The following is a 27150-nucleotide window of genomic DNA, read 5'->3' on the forward strand; positions in this document are numbered from 1 at the left end:
ATGCAGGCCGTGGTGGGAGGCGGCTTGACTCAGGCAGAAACGGCTGCAGTTAAAGAGATTCAGCAGGGAGTGTAGGGTAATTGGGTTGCATGTTCCGTAGCAGCGAAATGAATGCACCGGGTAACACAGTTGGCATTAAAACTTGGCTCTGATCTTCCTGGGAATCAAAGAGAAGGAAAGCCTGGGCATATGTTTGTAAATACTTAGGTGTGCATATTTGCCGCATTTCTGTATAAACACACACACACACACACACACACACACACACACACACACACTTTCCTTTGTGACTGAACGAAGCATCTGCTTAATATCACTTCTAGAAATAACTAAAGAGTATTCACATTACTGCATAGGCTCTTTTATAAATGCATGCATTCATTTTCAGAGCAAACAGTTCCTTAAAATACAAGTAGGTCTGGGGGCACCTGGGTGGCTCAGGCGGTTAAGTGTCTGACTCTTGATTTCGGCTCAGGTCGTGATCTCATGGTTCATGAGTTCGAGTCCCCTGTCGGGCTCTGCCCTAACGGTGCAGAGCCTGCTTGCAATTCTCAATCTGTCCTTCCCCCTTACAGTCTCTGTCTCTGTCTCTGTCTCTCTCTCTCTCTCTCTCTCACACACACACACACACACACACACACACACACACACACACACACAATAAATAAGTAAACCTTAAAAAAATGCAAGTCTGTCCTAGGCCTGTGGTAACCATGGTGCTTGGTGATTTGACTTTGTTTTGTTTTGTTTTTTAATTGCAACAAGAAGTGAATTTACAGAATGTTCTTACACATCAGAGGAAGCATAGCACTAGAGCTGCCAAATCATCCCTTTTAAGTAGGGTCGTTAAAAAGTACGTTTTCTCTAATATTTTCCAGTTAACCCCACTGAAGTTCAGCACGAAATGTGTAAAGTGACCACCATGTCGCCTGTGACATGAAATTATAACCATCACTTAACAAGGGGGACACAGGGGCACCTGGGGGCTCAGTTGGTTGAGCGTCCGACTCTTTTTTTTTTTTTTTTTAATTTTTTTTTTAACGTTTTATTTATTTTTGAGACAGAGAGAGACAGAGCATGAACGGGGGAGGGGCAGAGAGAGAGGGAGACACAGAATCGGAAACAGGCTCCAGGCTCTGAGCCATCAGCCCAGAGCCTGACGCGGGGCTCGAACTCACGGACCGCGAGATCGTGACCTGAGCTGAAGTCGGACGCTTAACCGACTGCACCACCCAGGCGCCCCGAGCGTCCGACTCTTGATTTCGGCTCAGGTCATGATCTCCAGGTTTGTGAGTTTGAGTCCTGAGTCGGGCTCTGTGCTGGCAGAAGGAGGCACCTGCGTCATTCTCTCTCTCTCTGCCCCTCCCCAGCTCGTGCTCTCTCAAAAATAAACATTTTTTAATTTAAAAAAATGGGGGAACCGAATGGTTTAGGGCTCCTTGGAAGGAACATAGAGCCGTGAGACGCTCAGTTACCATGTTGGGCAAGCGTGCTCCTGCCTCCTGTGTCACATCTCTTTGACTACTGTCCCTGAAGGAGTGGATGCAGGCCGCTGCAGGGCTCCCTACCCTCTGTCACACTGAGTCGGGTTAAGCACCGGTGGTCACGATCTTTAGGAACCCCTTATCTAAAGCACCCGCCACATGCAGTAAAAACGTACAGATTTTGTTCAAGCTCATGCAATGCCCGTGTCCTCGCTCCCAGAAGCAGCTGACGTTGGATTTTTAAATGACCCACCCGAATATTTTTGATGCTTCTTACACGTGTCAGATTGCACTTTATCCCAACTGTAAGAGAATAATCCTTTCGAAATATGTGGTGTCGCTGCTTTCTTTTCTTTGGCATCTATCTAGAACTGGACAAAAGCACAACAAATATCTGCAGGCTTTGTTTCAGCGGAGGTGGGGGGGAATGGGGGGCGGGGGAGTCTGAGACCAGCCAGAGGGAGGTGCTGAGGCAAAGTGGGGGGGAGCGGGGTGTCTGAGACCAGAGGGAGGTGCTGGAGAGAAGTGTAGGGGGGGGGTGTCTGAGACTGGAGGGAGGTGCTGGAGAGAATTGGGGGGGTGGGGTGTCTGAGACCATAAGAGAGAATTGGGGAGCAGGTCTGAGACCAGAGGGAGGTACTGGAGCGAAGTGGGGTGGGGGGGTGTCTGAGACCAGAGGGAGGTGCTGGAGAGAATTGGGGGGGGCAGGTTGTCTGAGACCAGAGGGAGGTGCTGGAGCGAAGTGGGGTGGGGGGTGTCAGAGACTAGAGGGAGGTGCTGGAGTGAAGGGGGGGGTGTCTGAGACCAGAGGGAGGTGCTGGAGTGAAGAGGGGGGGAGAGTGTCTGAGACCGGAGGGAGGTGATGGAGTGAAGTGGGGGGAGGGTGTCTGAGACCACAAGGAGGTGCTGGAGAGAATTGGGGGGGGCAGGTTGTCTGAGACCAGAGGGAGGTGCTGGAATGAAGGGGGCAGGGTGTCTGAGACCAGAGGGAGGTGCTGGAGTGAAGAGTGGGGAGGAGTGCTGAGACCAGAGGGAGGTGCTGGAATGAAGAGGGGGGTTGTCTGAGACTGGAGGGAGGTGCTGGAGTGAAGGGGGGGTGTCTGAGACCCGAGGGAGGTGCTGGAGTGAGGGGGGTGTGGTGTCCGAGCCTGGAGGGAGGTGCTGGAGTGAAGGGGGGGGGTTGTCTGAGACTGGAGGGAGGTGCTGGAGTGAAGGGGGGGTGTCTGAGACCCGAGGGAGGTGCTGGAGTGAGGGGGGTGTGGTGTCCGAGCCTGGAGGGAGGTGCTGGAGTGAAGGGGGGGGGTGTCTGAGACCCGAGGGAGGTGCTGGAGTGAGGGGGGTGTGGTGTCCGAGCCTGGAGGGAGGTGCTGGAGTGAAGGGGGGGGTGTCTGAGACCCGAGGGAGGTGCTGGAATGAAGAGGGGGGTTGTCTGAGACTGGAGGGAGGTGCTGGAGTGAAGGGGGGGGGGTGTCTGAGACCCGAGGGAGGTGCTGGAGTGAGGGGGGTGTGGTGTCTGAGCCTGGAGGGAGGTGCTGGAGTAGAGTGGGGGGGTGTGTCTGAGACCAGAGAGAGGTGCTGGAGAGAATTGGGGGGAGGGGTATCTGAGACTGGAGGGAGGTGCTGAAGTGGCGGGGGGGGGGGGTGTCTGAGCCCCTGGGAGGTGCTGGAGCGAGTAGGGGCCGGGGTGTCTGAGACCAGAGAGAGGTGCTGGGATGAAGCAGGTATGTGTGCTGGCAGCTCAGAGAAGCTTTGGCAGCTGCTGGGAGGTTCAGGTGCAGCCCAACCAGTTCAAAGTCAAAGGAAAGACCCTAGAGGACCCGCTGGGTCCTATCCAGATGTTTCGGGTGAACCGCATGCAAGGCAAGGACCTATGGGTCCTCACGGGGTAACAAGGATGCAAAGAGCGATGGGAGGATCTGCCCGTGAACCTGCGGGCGCACACGGGCCACCTGGGCCCACTGCACCGCATCGCCAGGTCTGAGTGCCACTCACACCTACTCGGAGCCAGTCCCACCACCCCCGTGCCCCCCCAGGGCTCCCCAGCCCTTGGAGCCCTTCCCAGGACACTCCCCCGGAGCCTGGGACAAGCAGCGCCCATGTCACGGGGACCTCCGATGGCCGGGCCAGCAAGTCTCGCGAACTCTCAGTGGCAGTGATTCACCAGGGATGTCACCGTGCCACTTTGCTGGGGGAGGGGCGGCGCTCACCGCTGACGTTTAGAAACAATCTCATAAACATCCCGGGATCCGATGGCCTAGTGGACCAGATGGAGCCACCCCCCAAAACAGAATAGAGGACACGGATCCTCTGGGGGCAGCGACTCTCTTCCCTCTGGCCTTCGCTCAGCACAGGCCACCGGCTGGTCGCACGGGGCAGGTGGGATTGGGCCCCAAAGTGATCGTTTTGAGGTGGATGTCAAACCACTGCATGTGTGCGTCCCCCCCCAAAAACCACGTTGGCCCCCCACCCCCCAACGTGATGCCATTAGGAGGTGGTGCCTCTGGCCGAGTCCTGGCAAATGGGGTCAGGGTCCCTGTAAGAGAGACCCAGGGGAGCCCCCAGCCGCTTCCTCCCCATGAGGACACAGCCAGAGTCCCCCAGCTGGAGGAGCGGCCCCCCAGAACGCGCCCCCACCGGCACGTGGCCGTGAGGCCAGCCTCCAGAGCTGCCAGCAGCAAACGCCCAGTCCCTGGGGCTCATCTAGCGGCCCCGGCGGACTAAGCCGCGGTTTAAAGCGAGTTGAAACAAAGCAAACACAAGTCCACGTTGTGCTTAACGTGAGCAACGGAGTGGGCTGAAAGCTGCACGTTTTAAGCGAATTCACAGAAATGTCTCTGTTTAATCTGAGATGGCCTCACACTGCATCAAAGGAACCACATGTAGAAAAGCCCATTCGCTCACCCCCAGGGATGCAGACCCAGGCAGGTAGAGTCTGACCCAGGGCTGCGGTCCCTCGCCAGCCACAGGTGGTGCGGGAAGGGGCTGGGCAGGTGCCCTCGGACCTTGGGAAGTCACCTGATTTTAACCGTAGGCAACACACTGAAACCGTGTGCATGCGGGGCACCGTGTGTGTGGAGCAGAGCAGGTCTCTGGGCCACACGCAGCTCACGGACTGCCAGTTTGTGGCTCCGTGGCATTGTCTGCTCTTCTAAGCTCAGGGACTAGTCGGCGAGCTTTCTGTACCTTCGTAAAATTGACTTCATAAAAGTCGTCCTCCCTCTACATGGGAGCAAAGTAAATGCACGGGGGGGGGGGGGGTGCCTGGGGGGCTCTGTCAGTTGAGTGTCGGACTTGGGCTCAGGTCGTGATCTCACAGTTCGTGGGTTGGATGCCCAGGTCGGGCTCTGCGCTGATAGCTCAGAGCCTGGAACCTGTTTCAGATTCTGTGTTTCCCTCTCTCTGCCCCTCCCCTGCTCACTCTCTGTTAGAAATAAACAAACACACACAAAAAAATAAAAATAAAAATAAAAATACACGGCATTGGAATTAACAGAAACAGACCTGGCTCCAAGCCCAAGCTCATGGCCACCTCCCTGTCCCTGTCCCTGTCCCAGGCACCCGGCTGCAGAACAGCCCACAGGGAGACGGAAACCACAGCAGCCCTATTGCTTTTAGGAATGGCCAAGCATTTGAAAACTGTAATATTTGCCACCGTTTTCAAGGTCTAAGAAAGCCTCTTCAAAACAAAACAGTGAGTGAATGCACCAAGTGTATTTTCTTGAACAGACTTTATGTTTTCGGAGCAGTTTTAGGCTTGTGGCAAAATTGAAGGGAAGGTACAGAGTTCCCACCCACCCTGTGGCACCACATGCACCATCAACATCCCAACAGCAGGTGCATTTCACACGATCCGTGACCCCGCATCGACACGCGTCATCACCCAGCATCCAGGGTCCACATCAGGGCACTTCTGCTGTCGCGCATGGTCTGGTTTTGGGCACACGTATAGTGACATGTAGCCACTATCATGGAATTCTGCAGGGTGGTTTCACTGCCGTTAAGAGTCCTATGCTCTGTCCATCCATCCCCCCGCCTGGACCTCTGGCAACCACTGATCTTTTTGCTGTCCCCACAGTGTCTTTTCCAGACCGTCACAGAGTTGGGAGTCACTCATCATGCAGCCTTTGCACATTCTCTAACCGTCGGCAAATGCGTTAACTGTCGGCGGCCCTTCGTGGGCTTTCTGGAATGTTTTGTCAGAGCATGAATTTTTCAGGCTTCCCCCCAATCTGGTTCCTTGAAAAGCATCTGCAGGAAGGAGCGGGGCCCCCACCCCCTGAGCCCTGGGCCAGCTGGGGGTGTTCATGGCTCTGAGTTCTGCCCGTGTGTTCTCAGGACCCCAGCGCCATGCCGAGGCCCACGTCCCAGGACCTGGCGGGCTACTGGGACATGCTGCAGCTCTCCGTCGAGGACGTCAGCATGAAGTTCGACGAGCTGCACCAGCTGAAGCTCAAAGACTGGAAGATAATAGAGTCTCCGGAGAGAAAGGTAACCCTGCCCGGGCCGCGCGCCCCCCATGCGCTGCTCCCCATGGGCCCCCGGGGCCTAACCCTAACGCGGCAGGTGCTCCTTTGTGTCGTGCCTCATGGTCTCCAGTCGGCAACGCACGATCAGGTGTGCAGATGCTTGCATGCGGAGCCGGCGATAAGCTGACGTGGGACGCACGCCGCCAGCGGTGGGTACAGGTAACAGGTCCTTCTGCCGTATCTCTGGGACACGAACGGAAAATCACATGGAGACGAGAGTCTCATTCCTTACAGGGACCTACCCTGTGCCTTCATCAAACCTGTGTCTGGATTATACAGAAATGATTCTCCACAAGGAAGGCGTGAGGTCTGGTTACAGTAACTACCCATTCAGATTAACTTTCTGGTGGTTTATCTTCAGTGGAGGATGAAGACACACTGTGGGCTCTACTTAGACTTCCTGTAGATCTCTCAGCCTTCGCCCTTAAATAGGCTGAAAGGTTCCATTAAATTTGAGCCTGTGATCTTTCTCCCCTTCAGATACCATCCAGAGTAGGGCTAACAGGTAGGTCCGAATCAGCAACAAATACACTGACTTCCTAACACATTTGAAGGACGCTCTAAGTAATCATAATCTGAACTTCTAGGTAGACATTATCGATTCAAATAAAATGATGAAATTAATCCAACACACTTTAGGGCAGTGGTGTTACTATATAGCGGAAAATGTCTACATAGATATTTAGAACAAAAGCCATCACTGCCATCCTCAATCTTCCTCCAAAGGTGCCACTGACTGTGTCGGTGGAGTTCTGGGCTCGATGTCATAGATGCCACTGCAGATGACTGTCACACCCCCTCTTTACTAGACGACGGGGCAGAGGGGAGTGGGAAGGTGTAGGCTGTCTGTAAGCCATAAATGGTACATTAGCAAGTTCTATCTATGGTCTGGTTTTGTAGGGAAGGAGATCCTAAGATCGCCAATGAAAATGCCATTCTAATAAAATACTAAAAATAGAACCCGTTTAACCATCCCAGAGACCTGTGATGATGCCTCCTATTTTTCATTCTTCAGTAATTGACAACTAATACGACCCCTTCTACCTAAGGTATGCAGAGAGAATGGTCCTCAAAATTAAGACAGCCTTTTGCTGAGGGTACACACTATCTATCCATCCATCCATCTATCCATCCACTTGCCGAGGGTATACACCCCACTGCAGACATGAACTGTTCTTTCACACCGCTGAGGCCCCAGGCCGTGTGCTTAGGAGCCACTCTACCCTGTCGATCCTCAAGGCCACCTGGTCAACCTTCTCCTACCACAGGACACCTGGAGGCCAGGAGTCCCTTTAAACAGGAGACTCCCACAAGAATTGCCCCTGTGTATTGCTTACAGCCCCACACTTCAGGGGCTACCAATTAAAGAGAAAAGAATAGGTAGGTAGATACAGTCATGTGCTTAACTTAGGAACTAACTTTTGAAAGAGCTGAATGAAATCTTGAACAAGCCCATTACCCTACTGTTGTGGATGCCTGCCAAAGAGTAAGAAGTCATTGCTTCTGGCCAAGTCATTTAAAAATAAGCCATGGGAATAAAGTGTCAGACACCAAAACAACCTTCCTGCCAAAACCAGTGGGTGGGGTTCTGCCACACGTGTCTGCCCAAGCTGTGCCTTCCCCACAATGTCCTAGCACGTCTGGCCCATTTGCATGTTTGCAGAGGCTGAAGGGAGACACAGGGGTGCGGTTTTCCCCCAACAACTGGATCCCTGCCCAGGAAAGGAAAGGTTCCAGCGCCTTCTGCCAGGCATCCTTCCCTGGGAAGGAGGTAGTCGGCTATGCAGGGCCCTGTCATCACCCACTGGGAAGGGCAGTCCATGTTGGGTCCAGCTTTGTTAGTTAGGATGCACGTTAAATAACACGGCAGGGCTGGGGACACAGACCTTTCACCAAAACAGTAAAGACGCAATATAACATTATATATTACATCTGCTGCAGAACTGTGTGATTTAGCCTTCTGGAAAAGGCCTACACCTACTTTTGTGACTTATTTAAGAATATGAGCTAAAGGTCAGAAGTAATTACTTGCATGTTTTTACCAAGCAGGTGAAAAATCTGTCTGTCCGTCCATCCATCCATCATATCTATTATCTACTGTCCATCCATCATATCTATGTGTCTATGATCTATCATCTATCTATTATCTATCATCTACCTTTCCATCCATCCACCAAATCTGTCAGTCTGTCCACCCATCCATCCATCATATCTATTACCTATCTACTGTCCATCCATATCTATATATCTATTATCTATCATCTAACCTATTATCATCTACCTATCCATCCATCCACCCATATCTGTCTGTCCATCCATCAGATCTATTTGTCCATCCATCATATCTGTTTATCTATCCATCCATCCATATCTGCCCATCCATCCATATCTGTCCATCTATCCATATCTGTCCATCTATCCATCCATCCATATCTATTCATCCATCATATCTATCCATCCATTCATATATGTATCATCTAATCTATTATCATCTACCCATCCATCCACCAAATCTGTCCATCATATATGTCCATCCATCATATCTGTTTATCTATCCATCCATCCATGTCTATCCATCCATCATATCTGCTTATCCATCTATCTGTCCATCCATCCATATCTGTCTATCCATCCATCCATCCAGCATATCTATGTATCTATCTATCCATCCATCATATCTATATTATCTATCATCTATTATCTATCATCTACCTATGCATCCATCCACCAAATCTGTCAGTCTGTCCATCCATCCATCCAGCATATCTATCTGCCTATCTGTCTATCCATCCACCCATCCACCATATCTATCTATCTATCCATCCAGCCAGCCAGCATATCTATGTATCTATGTATATATTTATGTATGTATCTATCTATTTACCTATCTATCTAATCTATCATCTATCTAGTCAATGTCAAGGGGTTTTAGGCCCATAACAGGAAATTTGGCTAATAGGTCCCCCATGTAAGATGGTTTCCATGAAGGTCCTTAGAATCCGGAGTCTGCTGAAAAGTCTGTAGCATATGACAGGGATATCAAGTGACACCTTCCAAAATACCTGGGATACCCAAGGACTGAAATTGTGAATATTTGCCAATGCTCAGAGATGGCAAAAATCTAGCAACAGCACGAAAATAAGCTTGAAACCAAGGACACATTCCATGTTACCGTGTGGGACTTGGTTCCTTATGTGTAAGGCTGTCACCTAGCCCCTCTCCCTGCCCTGGAGGGTGTGGGGGAAGTCACGGTGTCCAGCAGGCAGGTGGCAAGGCCACTGTTGGGGGCGTGGGGCCAGGCCGGTCAGGCACTGGGGTGGTGTCCCGGGCAGTTTGCGGTCACCCTGCGCAGAGACCAGGCCCATGGACTGGCACCGTTCCCCTCTGATGTCCCCAATTTTGACCTGTGATCCTTTTCAGGAAGAAAGAAAGGTCCCCCCTCCAATACCAAAGAAGCCCCCCAGAGGGAAATTTCCTGTCACGAGAGAAAAGTCCCTGGACCTGCCGGACAGACAGCGTCAAGAAGCCCGGAGGCGGCTCATGGCTGCCAAGCGGGCCGCCTCCTTCCGCCAGAATTCGGCCTCGGAGCGCGCAGACAGCATAGAGATCTACATCCCGGAGGCCCAGACGCGGCTCTAGGGGCACCTTCGCCCTCTTTTCTTTTTAACAAGATGCGTGTACAGTTTCTCACCCACCCGCTAATTTTAGTCTCGTTTCTCCACCGAATACACCCTGTTGTGTTCTCTGTGCCATAGACGCACCGGAATGCGTTCATTTCTGCCGTGCGCGGAGCCCCAGCCAGAGCTCCTCCTCCCTCCTCCCCCCCTTCCTCTTCCCCCCTCCTCCTTCCCCATTCCCCTCCCCTTCCTCCTCCTCCTCCCCCTCCTCCTCCCCTCCAATGGTCTGACCCGCGGTCAGCTGTGCCAGCTAGGCGTGGGGACACCTCCCTGATCCGCTCTGTTCTCAGAGGATCACAGGAAACACCTCTCGAGATGGAGCCCAGCTCACATTTTTGTTATTTATATTTTTATAAAGCGTGTGACAATTCGAGGCAAGACTAACAAATAACTAGATACGGGTGCATCTTGCCACTCACCAGACACCCCAGTGGAAACTGCTTCAGCTCGAAGTGCAGGCAAGAAAGACCCCCACCACCCCCTGTCACCTGGGGGCGCCTCCCCCTGCCCCCCAAGTCTAGCCGGCCCCTGTCGCCAGGGTCCTTGTGCAGAGTTTATGAGAAGCCATCTCTCCAGCCACCCGACTCCCTGCCATGCGGTTCTCCAGAAACACACGGCGGGGGGAGGGAGGGGTGGGTCACAAGTCTGAACCCGATAGAAATCTCCGGCACAGCATCTAACAGTCCCAAAATAAGCTGAGTGTTCATTCACCCAAGGGAGTGACACATGAAAAGGGTTGGAGTCTTACAGAAGGCTGGCTGGCCTGTAGCAGGCATGTAAAGAGAAAAATAATCGCCCTTATTCCGATGAAAGAGTCATCGTATGTTTTCTTCCTTCATAACTTCCACCACACACAGTCTTGTCTGTAAGTGTCCCCATTTATGCACCTGTGATTTTTTTTTTATGGATGTATATATATTCTCAAACTGCTCTATCAGTTGACTTTCCAGGGTATCCTTAAAAAAAAAAAAAAGTTTGCTTGTTTAAAATGACAGTTGTGATGTAAAAAGTTTAAGAAATATGAATGTGAGTGGTATCTCTCAGCTTAAATGGTAAAGAAGAAATGTAGCTTACATTTGTATTTTTCCAGAATTCTTTTGTCCTATGCAGTATCGCTAAAGTCAAGAATATATTTCTTGCCTGTTTTAGACATGACAAAAAAAAAAAGGTCACATGTGGTGATTTCCAGCTGTGGACTCTGAGAAAAGTAATTAGGTTTCAGGATTCTGACTGGCACCAGAGCAAAGCAGGAAGGATTCGAATGAAAAGGCTTTCCACTTGTACAATCACGCTTAGACGCAGTGACCGTCATCCTAGCATCGCTTTCCTGTGTCCCTGTCCAGACGCGTCTGCAGAAGAAGAGCCCGTCAAGTCTCTCCCTCGGATCCCAAACTCGGAGTCCCCACTGTAACGCAAGATGAAAACAGGATGGCACCTGGGGACAGGTGTTTCCTCCCCAAACACGGGCCTTCCGGCCGCCCGGAGAGGTACCGTGTACTCGGCTGGCAGAGCGGCCCTGGCTTACCTCCTCTGGCACTTTGTTTCCTCAGCTTGACGGGCACTGTCATGCCCCCAGGTCCCCCTGCAGCCTGGTGACACCAGCAGGACATCCAGTGAGGTCATCCCCCGGGGGTGCTGCTTCGGCCTGCAGTGTTTTCTTTTCCTCATACTCTCCATCCAACCAAGCATGGGGTTCACTGGAGCACAGTTGATACTAAAGCATGTTGGCCTTCCAAGTCTTACTTTTTTAAAGCTGAGTAGTTAAGAATTCCCTGTAAGAACAAAACCCTGTAAATTGAGCCTCATATCTGGTATATTTTACCAAACAGCCTTAAAATATATTTGGAAGCAAAAATCAGTACGAATGTATATCCTTGAAAAATGCAAAAAAAAAAAAAATTCCCTGAAATATTCTTCTATAAATGAATCCTATTTCCCCAGAGTATTCAAAGCATTTTTTCTACCTAAATAAATATTTAAATCCTGAGTAGTATACAGTAACAACACTTCTTCCTATACTCACTATACTATGTTACAAATGTATTTGCAAGTATTGGCATTTTAGACTTTAAAAATGATGTATTATTTAAGATGAACTGCTCTTTAGAAATAGCCACAGAAAAGCAAAGTCAGTGTAGACCCCTTAGGGAGAGGAAATGTAAAATGCACATACGCGCCCAGACCTGCTGACACATGTAAATCTACTGGCCACTGATGCATTTTACCTCATTTCCTGCAGCTTGTACAAAACGTCTAACAACAAATTCTAAGATTAGACAACAACTATTCTAGATCCCAGCTTCTCTGACCCTGACTTGAATGAAAGTGTTCACTGAATTTGGATTTTTTTTTTAATGTTTTGTATACTCATTTTTATCTTAAAATCCCCCAAAAGTTTTGGCCTGAACCACCCCTAGGTGAGCAGATTAACCTGTAGCTAAACGTGACAGTGGCCACCGATTCGCAGTGGGGGGTGCGTACGAACCCCTGTCCGGTCCACCGAGTCCCAAAGAAGGTCATGTGACACACAGCCAGGGCCTGCCGCCGGCCCCCAGGCAGTGTCACCTGCCACCATGACTCAGTGCAATATTTTCACTTCTCACACAGGCGACATCCCACCGTGAAATGCAGATAAGCCATGTTTACATATTGTACATGTAACGAAAAATAAAACTGTTTATAATACTTGTGTTAGTCAATCAAACCAACTTATTTCTGGCACTTCTGGCAGATACGCACCACAGACCTGTAGTGTGGCCGTCTCACCACGTTATGGAGATAGTTTCAGTAAGAGATTTTGCGTATGCTGGAGACGCTCAGATCGGACAGCGTTCTTCCCCGAAGACACCGCGTAACTGTTGAGACACGAGCTGACACAGCGTTTTGCTCACGGCAGCATCGCCACGCTGAAGGCTTTAGTTTAACTTTCAGAATCAAAACACAAGTATGATAAACAGGACCCGTAAGTTCCACGAAGCCCGAGCAGGTGAATGTCGCTTGGGAACAAGAGCACTTTGCACATAACTCCTCTCCCCCATCCTCGTCTGTCGTCGTCGCGTGCACCGTCTGCGTTGTCACCGGTAACGGTTATTACCACTTCCTCTCCGCAAACGTGTAGGACTGCCCTAGAACAGCGGATAAAGAATGGAACTGTTGTAGGATACCAAAAATTTACACTTTTGTTTAAAAGGAAACGTTGATGTGTTCACCTCAAGATCAATACTAAAGACTTCTAGCATTAAATAGAAAAGTGTACCGTTAGAGAAAATAATCACACCTAAGGCTCCCTGTTTAAAAAAGCAAACACAAAGACATAGCCACGAAGTCAGTGACCTCCCCAGTGGGGGGGGCTCCCCCCCCCACTGGCTCCCGTGGAGAAGCCAGACTTAGAGCGGGAAGGCAACAAAGGGGGTACTCAGACGTACGGGCCGCGATCGTTGCCCTGGCGTTGTGTCCTCTAGATGTTTGCCTTTCTCAACACGGTCCCTGCACGCCAGTCAAAAGACCCCAGGCTGCGTACTTCCACAGTAGGGGTGCCAGACACCCCACCCCAGCCCCACCCAGCACGGACTTTCCGGAAAGTCGTCACCCGGCAGCCGTTGGCCAAGGTTCCTGTGGTGACTGTGTGTTCGCCCGTCAGAACCGCTGTCTGCTCTGGGCCAGACCTCTTGCTGGCGAGTAGGAAGGGGTGAGAGGGGTCATGGTCTTTGCCAGAAGGCCGGTACAGCCAGACCGGACCTCGTGTGGCCCGTGGAGCCTCTTAGAGGACCACCAGCCCACACCGAGTTGGGTTTTTGCTGGGAAGGGCAGCCAGCGTGTTACCAGAACCTTCACTGGGCAGGAGGTCGGGTGCTGCTGTTTGGAGTCAGCCTGGGAGCTGGCGCGTCCCCAGGCTGCACAGAGTGGCTGGGCTGCTGTTCGTGAGAGAGGCCCCCCGACATCTCAGTGGTGTCAGCAGGAAGCGTATGAATGGGGCATGTCCCACTTGAGTGTGCCCACGTGGGAGGGCACCTGCGTGCGGCGTCTGACCCCCCACTGCTGAAAACCAGAACAGTCCTGCCAACAAGTCAACAAGTGTTGAGTCTGGTCCCCCCAGAAACTTGCCTCAAGCCAAATTCGACACGTTTCTGTGTACTCCTTGCTGCTTTCCCAGACGCCTCCTTTCTTCTCAAGACCACTGATTTTTTCTTTTTTTTTTTTTTTTTTTTTACTGCAAATTTAACACACTAATCAGGTAGTTGCAGACTGTGGTCTCCAAGCCACACGCCCTTGGAACTTCGCGAGGGTTCTCTTTTGTTTTCATTTGCATATCTGTTTACCCTTTGAAAGTTTGGGTTGAATACAGGATGCCAAAACTTGAAAACAGATCAGAAAACCACAAGCAGAAGAGATCGGGGATGTGGTCCGCTGAGTGGGAACACGCTCAACTGCTTGGCTGAAGCATTGGGCATACTGCTTCACTCCGAACCCCTCCCGTGTCTGTTACATCGGGTCCCCTGTGCTGTGCTGACGGTCGCAGTAAGGCAGGGAAGGTGACCGAGTGTTGGAGGAGAGGTACCCTTCCACACGCCTGACAACACGCCCGTCAGCACAGAGTGGCCGCACAATGTTTTGGAAAATCACTAGCTGACCCATCAAACAACCTGGCTCCCAGTCATACATCAGCCAGACTTCACTTCACGTCTGTTTCCTCCTGTCTCTTGTCTCACTCGCAGACAGATTATGAAAATCAATGTCATGTGGGCTCCAAAGTCCTCCAAGCTCCTTGCGGACTGGTGGCAAAAGCCTGAATTACCGCTCAAGATGAGGCCCAGGGCCCTCTGGCCAACAGTCCTCCCCACCAGGTGTGGGACGCTGGCAAAAGTCAGGTCCGTTCATAAATATCTCAGAGAACCAGATGCCGCCCAGAATTAGGCAATGTCTTCGCCATTACTTAAGGTCAGCGGCATCTTAGATGCATGGATGGCTATCAAGCCCAGTGTTCAAGGGGTGAAGGAACACAATTTGGGAGCACATCAAGAATGGAATCAGACAGACTGACCGAAATTGCTGAAGGTTTGCGACATCTGCCCCTCTGATTCCAACTCTTTGTGATTGTTCTAGCTCAGGCTTCAGAGAAGGCGGAAGTGGTCCATGGGAACGCTCCAAGAAACACCCATCTTTTCATCCCTGCAACATTGCAACGTGTCCGTAACTTTATGAATCGCTAACCCTAACCCTCGCATTTCTATCCAGCGTGAGAAGAAATTATTTCAAGTTTCAGTGTAAACACGTGACAGATGACTTCTTTGCAGAGGAAACGTTAGTTACCTACTCCACCAGGACTTTTTAAAGAGATTTTGTACATACACCAACTAAGGTAACAGAGGCTTACCGCCCTACTTTCTTAGATTTTATGTGACTCTTCATCATGGGTGCTTATTCCGAACCTGAAAGGCTTGGGAGTCCAAGCTTTCACGTACTCAGTGGGGGAGGGGTCATGACGAACGACGTCGGCCCGGTTTCTTGTGCCAATTTAAGTACAAATCTCTCTCTTGCCAGTAGACGGTGTGCTCTGTGCTTTGGCCAACACACGTGAAGGGAGCTCAGAGGCTGTCTGTGGTCCTTTATGGACGCCACTCACCATTCTTTGGTTTTCCCCCAACTCACGCCCACGCCCCGCCCCTGCCATCCCAGCGTTAGGACCACATCACGGTAAAAGGGCTCAGCATGTGTCTCCCTCCCTCCACCTTATAACTGGTTTGCTGAATTCAAAGGTTTCCCCCACAAGTAGTAAACAATCCTAGGCTACTTTTGAACTCAGATTTCCGATCGCTAAGCCACTTTCCTCTTGTACAGGTCCTTCCTGTCTAGAGACCAGTTCACATACCCAGCTCCATGTTACGTGCCAAAATACCCAGGGGTGGCCTAAGGACTAAATTCAATGCCTCCTATAGAAGTTCAAGGAACGTGAGAACCAGGAAACTAGCTGTTTAGTTCAAGTTTTAAAAAGTATATAAATATATATATATATACACACATATATATATAAATATATATACATATGAAACCATATCAGCGAGGATGAGCAGAGTGCCAAATATTCAGCTCTGTGCAAAGTTACACCTCACTGGGATCCAGCTCTGTTACGTACTTCTCTCTCTCATGCTTTTATGGTTCTTTTGACAAATTCTGTTTAGTAGCATGCAGAATACCCGACGGGAACGTACGGCCCGCGGTCCGTCACCGCCTCGTCTTGCTTCTTGTCAATAACGTATCAGGATGTTGGTCATTTCTTTCAGACGCCACCAGGTTGCATTATTTGAGTTCTCTTTGTTCGTGACTTTTTTTTCCCCACGCTCAGCCGATTATAAGGAAAACGTGCCCACCGTTTTCTCCATCGACTCCCCTCTGATGAGGCCTCTCTCATTTGATCTCTGTATTGCTGATGTCCACCTCTTGTAAATAGTTCTGCTATTAAATTTTTTGAGAAAAGCAATGTTTACTTTTTATTGGAGTGAATTCTCGTGTTACTTTAAACTCAGAAAAAAATGATACAGACCAAAGAGTTTTATCACAGACAAGGGCACCCTTCCCCCATTATATATTTCATTGTTGAACTAGCCTCGATTTCTCTATCTACTAAGAAGAAATGGACACTTATTAAGGCTACAGATTTCATATGTATGCAAAAATGGCACAGATTGAAATGAGTTTAAAATTAATAAATACTACGGTATTTAGTTAATGGTTGTTTTAGACTCTCTTGAGTTGCAACGAGAAGAGACACGTTGTTGTTAGGTCATGATGCTGAGTCTCAGACCCAGGCTTCCATGAGAGAGGCCGGGTGCTGTGTCTGCAGTGACTCAGCCCCCCACCCCGGAAGAGTGGGGGCCCCGCTTGGAATGGTGGAGGCCTGCCTGGAGGAGACCCTGGCCGCCACCAAGCAGCCAGTGCCAGAGATGCAGTGTGCTCTGTCTCTTGGGGTGGAGCGGGCCGTCCCCCATGCTGGTCAGGCACCAGTTCCCCTCTGCCTGCGTGGTCAGACGTGCCTGGGCTTCCTTCTCGAGTCTGCCCCTCCGAGCCCCAAGGAAGCACATGCGGAGGTCCCGGGGAAGGACAGCTTGGCACCCCTGCCCCTGGGGTCACTGGGGACCATGCTCAGCACCGTTTCCTTCCCTCTCCCTGCCCTGGTCGCTGAGGTTGGTAGGTGAGGTGATGGCGCTGAGTCAAACCTCCCCCCCCCGCCCCCCGCAACCCCGTGCGTGTGACAATCAGTGGAGGAACCCTGTGGCAGCACGTGGAGCTGGGTGAGATGGGGCTGACTCCACACAGGGCCCTTCCCGCGGAACTCACTGGGCAACCGCCACCATTTACAGCAGTTTTCTGTTCAGAGAAGCCATTTCTAAAAGAAAGGCACACACCTAATACTTCAGTTCTCCACTTGCCCTGTTTCTATAACACTTGTCAAGAGCAAAAAGGAGGCTTCCTGTGTATATATGCGTTTTAGTCCCAAAATGCTTCGGTGAAAGTTTTCACTTACTTGGCATTAGACTGAAAACTGCACTTCGATCCACACGAATCGTTTAACAGTCTAACAGTTAAACAGTGGTTTAACGCTGTTTTCCCAGAAGTCAGCCCAATACAAAGGAAGGGAAGCGGGTGGGGTGATGGTGAGAACTCGGCTGGTCCCCTCGGCCTCCCTAGAAGCCGCAACGCACCCCCCAAACAGCCCATTGACTAGAAACAACACCACCCTCGAAACAAGAAGCGGCGATTGGAAAAGTCAGAGGCAACCATTTGGATGTTTTCGACTTGCTTTCTGTTATGTGAGATTTTAAACAAGTTGCCTTTTGAAAATCAGGACATTGGAAAGATTTCTGCTCTTTATTTTTATTTTTGTTTCGTGAGCTCTTAAGTTAGCATCACTTAGTATGTTCAGAGAATTGTTACTTGACTCCCAATTATGGCAAAGAGCATCGCACAGATGTTGTACCAGGAAAGAAGCGATGATTTCGGAAGACACGACTTCAAACTTTGGCATCCCGCCAAATGACGCCACCTCGAGTTCCTGGGAGCGCACCATGGGACTGCTGTGGTTTCAAACGGACTAGATGGATTTTCTCTGAACAATTAGAGTCCAGTGCCAATGAAAGTCCATTTGCACGTGATCTCATTACACCGCTATGGGCTTTGACAACGTAGAGTGTGAAAAATTCAATTTTCTACAAGCAACACACTTTGCAAAGCCGAGATTCAGTGGCCATGCAGGCCATGCTTGAAACACGCACCTCCGTGTCCTGTCCCAGCCCCTGTGACAGACACCCCACTGGCATGCAAAACACCAGTGATCCCTCGGGACCCTGCGGCCCCCCAGCCCCTTCCTCCAGCCTCCCCGACCAGCCTTCCCCTGTCTCTCCCAACACAGACCCCTGTCCGGAAGCACCGGGGACACCACTCTGCAGCGCTGATGGCCGGCGTCCCTCCCTCTGGCTCCCGTCAGACCAGTCACACAGTCCTCCAGGACCCCCTCTCCGCATGCTCCCGCCGTGTCCCACTGGGCTGTTCCCTGTCACCTGCCGAAATGCTGTCTCTATGATCCAGATCCCCCAAGGGCGGCTCCTGGTTGAAACATCCGAAGACTTCTCTTCACATTGGTGGGACTCTCCATCATCGAATGCCTTCCCATCTCCGGGGCTCCCGCTGGGACAATCACCAGCAGTTTCAAATTCTTGCAGCATTCAGTGTCACAGCTCTGCCCTGGGACCTCGCCTCCATGGACTTAACAGACTCCTGCCACACTTTCACATGACCCCAGCCATCTCCTTGGACGGCCACCGTCATGCTTCCCAAGTGAGCTGATCACTTTCTTCTCTCTTTTCCCAAAACGGTGCTCAACCTTGCATCTAATCCATCATCATATGCCACATAAGCAGAATGCACCTGTTCACTGGCCTGAGATCAGACTGTGAGCTTTCTGAGCACAAGAAATATATTGACATCCTCCATCTCTGGCTCCCGCTCCCAAAAAAAAGCATGTGACAGTGACCACATGCTCACAGTATTCTTACACACACTTATCGGTGAGCATCTGGGTGAATGAAGGGACCTAAGTCTTCTGTGTCCCTATCCGCCGTTCACTGACTCGCTACATATTTGTAGAACACGACTTAGGTCCTGGGCACTGCTGGAGATACCGCGGTTGAGAGAGTTGTGATTTCACACTTATGTTCAACTACAGTAGTGTCGTTGGTCTGTGAAAAGTCATAGATGTTCTTATTTTACGTATAAGCTAACGAGCCGGCCTGTTACTGCTGCATTCATGCTGGTCAAAGGTAGGAACCTGGAATCAGAAAACCTTCATACCGTCGACTTCCCAGGGGCCCGTGAGCTGCCGTGGGGGCCGAGGCCGTGCACGCTCTGTGTTTGCAGCACGGCTGGGGATCCCTGCACTTGGGGGCCCTCAGGTACAGAGAGCAGGAAGACCTGCTCTTGGTCCAGGGGGAGACCTGACCTGCTCCTCAGGGTTGCCGACAGCCAGCGTCAGCCTGAGAAATGGCTCTCACACCTGGCAAACACAGGGGCAGAGGGGGAAGAGTCCCCAGAGGATGTCTTTCCCTGCCAGCTGCGAGATTTTGTTCTGAAATTGCAGAGACCGTAGGTGCCCACGCCCAGTGAGAGATCACCCTCTCTCCACACTGCCCGTCTCTGCCTCGAAGCCCCGCGCTCTGTGTGGTTCCTCACTGCACTCGCTGCCAGCGCGGCGTCTGTCCCTGCCGCTGTGACCCCAGCCACATGGAGGGAGGCACCCCAGGTGCTGGGTGCACCCCAGGTCAGCCTGCCCAGAGCTGGTGAGCCCCCATGGGGACCGACTCCAAGGTGACTTTCCTTCATTAACATTGGAATCTAACCCTAATGAATCTTCCCAGGCATCTGCTAAATCCTCCCCTACCCTTTCCCAGTGATCTTACACTCACTAATGAGATCTGGCTGTAATTTGGTAAAAACTTATGAGACATCCCAAAATGGCCAATTGCACTCAAAGAAAACGTTGGTTTCATGACATAGTGCAAACAAACCGAAATACTAGAGGCTTTTGCCTTGATCTTCAGTGAGCAATGTCCCTGAGAAAGACTCTCCTTCTGCATTTGAAACATGACTGTTGGAAGCTTCCAGACGTGAGATATAGATTGGGCTTTTGAGGCCAACAATTCCCTGGACACACCCGGTTGTAGAGTGCCAGCCTGCTGTCACCAGGATAACCAGGAAGAAATTGGGGTGCCTGGGTGGCTCAATCCGTTGAGCGTCGACTTCGGCTCAGGTCATGATCTCACGGTCTGTGGGTTCGAGCCCCGTGTCGGGCTCTGGGCTGACAGCTCGGAGCCTGGAGCCTGCTTCAGATTCTGTGTCTCCCCCTCTCTGTGCCCCTCCCCTGCTCATGCTCTGTCTCTCTCTCTCTCAAAAATAAACATTTTTGAAAAAGTATAAAAAAAGAAAAGAGAATAAAAGAAATTGAACAGGGAGCCTTCATTTGAAGTAAGTAATGGACACGTGGCAAATGTGTTGTGCAGATTCAGGCATTAACAAGGAGCCGCAAGTGGCCGCCACACTTGAGCGACAACTTTGTTTCCAAAGTAAAACAGCTTTTGTTATAGTTGCCCGGGGACATTTTGGCTTCAGGCAAAAGAAACTGGACTCATCAGAATCCACGCGGTGGAGACCGCTGGGGCCCTGAGCTCCTGGCACAGAGGGTGGCGTTTGGGAGCTGGTTCCTCGCAGACTCGGCTCTGGCCGCCGACGGTGACAACTGTAAGTACCATCGTTAAACACCGATTTTTAAGTTAACAAACACACAGAGTCAATGCTGTTTGGACACGTGGATTTTTGTTCAAGGAATCGGCCAGACAACACTGTACTTGAAACCGTGAGCAGTTTGACACAAGCCGTCACAAAATGACAGCGGCCCTGGGAACACAGAGCAATTATTCTGTTCTGTAACTAGCAATCCTCCTTTGAACTCACCCACAGGGTATGACTCAGGAAGAAAATTGGCATCACAAATGGACCGGGAAGTGATGACTCTTTATTTTAATCCCTAGTTAAAATCAACCAATAATTGCTGTCTCTGGCCAGGTATTTTTGTGTTTGCAAAATACTTGCCAACTGCTGCTGGCGGGTGGACAGACGCATGTCACTGTACGTGGGTCCTCTGCACAGACGCTCCTCCACGGCCATGAGCCCAACAAGACATGACGAGCATCCCTGGCAGGAAGCTCTGTGTCGGGAGGTGTAGACCATGAGGATCAATCAATCAGGCACCAATGGGGAGCGTGGGAAGTTTTCCATAGTAGCTCTCACGGGTTATATAATTACAGATTTAATTCTCGTTTCAACACACAATTTCATTATTCCCAGTCCACTTTCCTGTTTCACACCTTTTAAACGTGCTACACACAAGAGAAAGAAAGGGAAGGGGGAGAGAAGCGTGGGAGGGAGGCAGAAGCCAGTTACCTGGTTACCTGCATGCACACGATGGAAACGGTAAACATCATCTGGTTCACACTGGCCCCTGCCTTGGGCTTGGACTCAAGCAGGAGGTCAATGGAGCATCCTAGGTTTCATTCAGTTGCTTTGTTCTTATGACAGGGGAACAATACACCTCGTAGGGAATTGTGTTGCACCTCGAAGTAAACTTGCCAAAGCTGAGTGAGGGCAAGCCCAGCTGTCCCCCGCCAGGGACTCAGGTGTCCCTCCCAACGGCCCAGCTCCTCCCCTTCAGGGACTCAGGTCTCCCCCCCAGGGGCCCAGCTCCCCCCGCCCCAGGGACTCAGGTATCCCCCCAAGTGGCCAGGCTTCCCCCACTCACGGACTCAGGGACTTCCCCCCGCTCAGGTGCCAAGCTCCACCCACAAGGGACTCAGGTCTCCTCCCCAGGGGGCCAGCTCACCCCCCAGGAACTCAGGTCTACCCCCCGCCCCCCTGCCCAGGAGCCCAGCTGCCCCCCTCAGGGACTCAGGTCTCCTTCCCAGGGGCCCAGCTCCCCCCCCACCTGAGAGACTCAGGTCTCACCCCAGGGGCCAAGCTGGCCCCCCAGGGACTCAGGTCTCCCCCCCAGGAGCCCAGCACCCCCCACAGGGACTCAGGTCTCCTCTCCAGGGGCCCAGCACCCCCCCCCCCAAGTGACTCAGGTCTCCTCCCCAGGGGCCCAGCTCCCCCCACCCTGGGACTCAGGTCTCTCCCCCCAGGGGCCCAGCTCCCCCCCCACCAGAGACTCAGGTCTCCTCCCCAGGGGCCCAGCTCCCCACTCAGGGACTCGGGTCTCCTCCCCATGGACTCAGATCTCCTCCCCCAGAGGCCCAGCTCCCCACCCCCACCCAGGGCCTCAGGTTTCCCCCCAGGGGCCCAGCACCCCCCCCCCAAGTGACTCAGGTCTCCTCCCCAGGGGCCCAGGAACTCAGGTCTCCTCCCCAGGGGCCCAGCTTCCCCCACCCCTGCCCTGAGACTCAGGTCTCCTCTCCAGGGGCCCAGCTCCCCCCACCCTGGGACTCGGGTCTCCTCCCCATGGACTCAGATCTCCTCCCCCAGAGGCCCAGCTCCCCACCCCCACCCAGGGCCTCAGGTTTCCCCCCCAGGGGCCCAGCTCTTCCCCTGCCCAGGGAAGTGAGCCCCAAGCATGAACACGTCCCCATAATGGGCCAGGAAGGAAAATCCTTAGGAAGAGCCCCTCAGGGTCACTGGGCACCAGCCTGGCACACAGAAGGCACTTGGTAAACATCTGCAGGAGGGCTCTGTGACCTAGAAAATGAAACGCACAGGTTCTTTCCAGGATGGAAAACTCTCTTCCCCGTAAAGACCCACGTCCTGAGATGGGCAGCAGTGATGGAGACAAGTTGAACCATTGATGCTGATACTTAAATCTGAGGCCGCCCAGGTAGAGATCCAAGCACAGAGGTGAGCCATCATGAAGACAGTAACGGGAGGGATGAGTTTCCGTCTCCCGAATTTTTCTTCTTAATCGAGCTGAGGTGGACATGTGACGTTGCAGGTTGGGTATATCAGGCGGAAGGACTTACTACGTGCCCAGTTGTGACGGGATGGCCACCGTTAAGTTCGGTACTACAAAAGTGTCACATGTGACGAGAAATTGTCTTCCCTCTTAGCGAATGTTAAGACTACCATAGACTATTGCTGACTATACTCAATTGACCTTGAAAGTGACGCAAACCAAGCGGAACTGTCAAAAGGAGGAGTGTCTTTGGGAACAGCAGGGACTTGCCACCGGGACACCAGCCGCAGGCGAGGCCATGGGGACTTGGGGCCGTGAGCGGCAGCGAGTGTCCGGAGGGGAGAGTTCACCCAGAGTGTTAAAATCTAAACAAATGAAGACCAGCCCAGAAACCTCCCCCAGCCGACAAAACCACCGCAGTCACACAAACAAAAGCTCAATTCAGCTTATCTGGTGACACCAGCCCCACTAGGGTCACTCGAGAAAATTCTAGTATTACCTCGGCTTCCTGTCAAGCAGGCATTTATGGGAAAACAGCGTCTCAATCTGTAAGTTCTGTGTTTTTGAGGGCACATGCATTTTCATGTCCTCCGGTTTCACTTTATTTATTTATTTTTACATTTTATTTTATTTTTATACGTAGAATTTATCATCAAGTTAGCTAACATGGAGTGTAGACAGTGTGCTCTTGGCCTCAGGAGTAGATTCCCGGGACTCATCGCTTCCATACGACACCCAGTGCCCATCGCCCACCCACCCCCACCCCCCATCGACCCTCAGTCTGTTCTCAGTGTTCAACATTCTCTTAAATGGTTAGCCGCCCCCCTCTGTTTGAACTACTCTTTCCCCTTCCCCCATGGTCTTCTGGTGAGTTTCTCAAATGTCCATCACCGATGAGTGGTTTATATAAACAGGGAATACCATTTGCAACGAGAAAGATGAAATCCTGCCCTTTGCCACAACGTGGATGGAACTGGAGGCTGATATAAGTCAAGCAGAGAAAGACAGATACCGCGTTTTCACTCCCATGTGGATCTTGACGAATCCCGATTTCAGGCCCCCCGCCCCCACCTCCCGAGGGCTGACTTATCTCACAGCTGCAAGTTTCTACCCTGAGACCCTGAGTTCTGAAACTGGTGTCTGTTCACTTCTGGTGGTTTGCTGGGTGACAGAATGCTGAGGTGACAGTCCACATGTCGTCTGTGGCTTCTGGTCCTTATTTTGAATGCCTAAGGATGTTTAAATCTTAAGGTTCTGATCGTTCACATTTTGCAGTGCAAGAACGTGACAAACAACTCCGTCCGACCGAATGCTTTTGCAGCACGGAGACAAAGCCAGCCACACCCGATTTCCCCAGGTCCCAACATTTCACAAGGGTGACCATGGCCACCCTACCTGTCATCATCCAAACTCCGGGGTGTCTTCTCTGCCCGTGCACGACCCCCTGCTCTCCACGCCAGGTGCCTTGCTGTCCTAAGCAGAGCCCCACAAGGACTTCCTGTCTGTCTGTGGGATTTGTCACAGCAACCAGAGCCGGATGGCTGGATGAGGCATGCCTATGCAGGACGGAGGGTCCTGCCCCCCTGGAATTTGGGCCTGGCCGATGCCGAGCTGTGCCCTTGCCACACTGAGTTTCCCCAGGGCCTCCCTAGCATGTGGGATCTGGAGGTTCCCTCCCCTGTCCTGAGGGGAAGGACCCCCAGGACCCCTGCCTCCTGCACCCTGAGTTCTCAGGAAGGTTCTGTTTCTACACTTGCTTGTTTTTACTCCCCACCCCCCCAAACAAAGAGAAGTAAGAAGAGAATCAGGTTGCCAAGGTGAACTGGGGGGGGGGCGGGGCAGGGGACAGGACAAGCCCCTCATTGTGTTCCCTGAAGTTGGTATGCATCTCGTTTTCTCTGACTTATTACAAAGCTTTCTGCCTGAATCTGTAGGAATTACCAGCCAGTCCCCCCCCTCCCCCCACAGTAAATACAGGCACAGTGACTGTGAGGACTGCGTGCTCAGCCCCCCTCCTCCTCTGCTCCACCCCCGGGCTTGTGACCTGTGAGTCACTGGCCCTCCCTGCCCTCCCACCTGGCTCCCTCCTGGGGCTGTTGCTATATTCCCGAGTAAGCGCGCACAGGGGGGGCCCTGTGGACACGTACCACGTACTGCCCAGATACATACCAACAACCGGTATCAACGTGCATCAAAATGCATTTATAAAGTGTATTTTATGTCACGTACAAATCCCAAGAATAGAAACTTCCCTAAATTTGTATAAATTCTGTATATCCCAAGGACACGGTGTCAGTTAAATGTCTCGGAGGTGAACTCATACAACTGAAACCCAGTAATGATGCTTCTAAAACTTGCCAAATGTCTACAACTATGAAAATTCAGTGGTAAAGCTAGTCTTTCGGATAAGAAACCTACCCTCGAGCATCATCTAGTGACGAGTTAGTGGAATTAGCCATTAAGAGATGGGTTGTGGACTCAGGGGGGGATCCCTTCAGGTGCCCAACCCCCAAGCCAGGTACGTTGGGAGTCGTGACCCCCAGGACCTCAGAATGTGACCTTCTATGGAAATAGGGTCTTCACAGAGGTAGTCAAGGTAACACGAGGCCATCAGTGTGGCTCCGAGTGGAGGATGCCAGCTCTCCTTGTACGAAGGGGAATCTGGAGTCAGCGCAGCGGGCAGGCACGCACGTGGGGAGCCGGCACGTGAAGGGAACCACCAGAAGCGGGGAGAGTGACCGGAGCAGATCCTTCCAGCACCTCCAGAGGGAACCGGTCCTGCCCTCACCCCCACCTCGGACGTCCAGCCTCCAGGATTCAAGAAAACACATTTCTGTTGTCCCAAGCGTCCCAGTTATGAGGGGCCAGGTCCTCCAGACCCGGGGCGTGGGAAGGCACAGGTTGTGCATCAGAGCCCAGCCCCGAGCACCGCCAGCCTGAGCCCAGCCCCAACACTTGCTAGCGGCCTGTACACGTCATTCCTCGGAGCTCCCGTAAATATGCGTCACGCACACAGCGCCCGTGTCATTACAGAAACAGATGCACATATATGACCGGGACGCCTGTGTCTTAGTCCAACCGGGCGTCCATAGCAAAGAAAACCACAGCCGCAGGCTTAGACCACAGGCACTCCTCACAGTTCTGGAGGCGGAAGGTGGACATCCGGGTGCCAGCAGAGCCCGTGTGTGGTGAGAAGTCTCCTCCCGGTGCCCACGGGGCCGTGGCACAGCAGACGCGGGGAGAGAGCTAAGGATGCTAATCCCCTCATGAGGCCCCCCGCCTCGAGGCCTGATCACCTGCCAGGGCCCCACCTCCTGGCACCGTCCCATCACCTTGGGGGAGGATGCAGACATTCAGTCCCTGGAAACCTCCCTGGGACAACATGGGTGGAGGGGACCCCTCTTTTTTGCTCCTGGACTGGGAGCTGTCGCGGGGCGGGCGGCTAAGAAGACGCCAGGTCATTCCATACTTCCACTCCAGGGTCGGCCTAACTAGGTGCCTGTTAGATGGATACAGGTGGGCCCAGGCACCAGTGGGACATGGTGCCTTAGGGACCCCCCCCAACACTGCCACCATGTCAGTTCTCAGGCCTCAAGACGTCTTCACACAGAGCTTACAATCCAGTGTTTAAATTCCCCAGTGCTTACCTCACAGGATTCAGTTCGCGGTGATGAGCCTCAACTAGGAAGGACCCTTGTCCTGGGGCCCCGCGGTGCCCCTCCTGCCCTCCCTGACCCCCCCACCCAGGCCCCCCAGCCGCCTCTCCCGCTGCACCCCGCCTCCAGGGCGGCCTCCTGGGCTCCACAAATCTCCTGCTGGGTCCCTGCAAATGCCCTTGAGAATCTAACGCCTCTCACCAAAGTCCTCGTTAAGGAGCTACGTGCCTGGATTTGAAACAGACGGTGACAGCCCCAGGTGGCCCGCAACGGGCCCACCTGATTAACCTGCACACTCATTTGCACGCAGGCTCCCCTTTCCAAGAACTTTCTTTCTCCCCCTGAATTTGCAAGTAACATGTCAGCGCGGGGCACAGAGACCTGAACGTCTCACAGACCTTGTCTACTCTTCTTTTCAATTAATATTTAATTACGCACTTCAGTTAAGAACTTAATTACTTCAACATTGACCTGCCTACTCTTTTAACATAAAACAAACAGAGACTGCGCATTGAATCTTCTGGAAAAATGAGACACTTACGACTAGTCGCAAACGCTTACCGAGTGTTCATCCGGTGGCAGGCGCCGTCCCAAGGGCTTGGCTCGTGGAAAGTTCTAGCTTGACGGATCCCACGGCGGGGCCGGGAGGTGAGGGGGGCCACACGCAGAAGACTCGGCCGCCAGGCAGCGCGACGGTACTTACCGGACGGCGGGGATGCCTAGTGGACCTGGCAATGCGGGCCGGAAGTATCTAGATATTTAGCAACCCAAAGTGGCCGCACCGTGGGCCGCCTGGTTGCAGCGTAGTGGCAGGAAGGTCGC

The 27150-nt window shown here is 52.2% G+C and overlaps 1 protein-coding gene and 2 long non-coding RNA genes across 11 annotated transcripts in view; 1 reads left to right on the plus strand and 2 right to left on the minus strand.

Moving 5' to 3' along the window:
- Positions 1–10681, plus strand: part of DLGAP2 (DLG associated protein 2) — a 786292-nt gene extending 775611 nt beyond the window's left edge. For all 9 annotated transcript variants that reach the window (XM_045451319.1, XM_045451280.1, XM_045451288.1 and 6 more), the window contains 2 exons: positions 5820–5972; positions 9431–10681. In XM_045451319.1, coding sequence (XP_045307275.1) covers positions 5820–5972; positions 9431–9649 — 372 coding nt within the window. In that variant the 3' untranslated portion in view covers positions 9650–10681. The remainder of the gene's footprint in view (positions 1–5819; positions 5973–9430) is intronic.
- On the minus strand, positions 10484–11327 carry LOC123584027. The gene is made up of 2 exons (XR_006705121.1): positions 11213–11327; positions 10484–11036 (listed from the first exon to the last, which is right to left on the minus strand). It is a non-coding gene; the product is annotated as an uncharacterized LOC123584027 (long non-coding RNA).
- Positions 11328–11352: 25 nt separating this feature from the next.
- On the minus strand, positions 11353–27150 carry LOC123584031. Its single transcript, XR_006705124.1, has 4 exons — positions 26890–27150; positions 16056–16137; positions 12648–12812; positions 11353–11459 (listed from the first exon to the last, which is right to left on the minus strand). It is a non-coding gene; the product is annotated as an uncharacterized LOC123584031 (long non-coding RNA).

Source organism: Leopardus geoffroyi, chromosome B1, assembly GCF_018350155.1.
Source record: "Leopardus geoffroyi isolate Oge1 chromosome B1, O.geoffroyi_Oge1_pat1.0, whole genome shotgun sequence".
NCBI lineage: Eukaryota > Metazoa > Chordata > Mammalia > Carnivora > Felidae > Leopardus > Leopardus geoffroyi.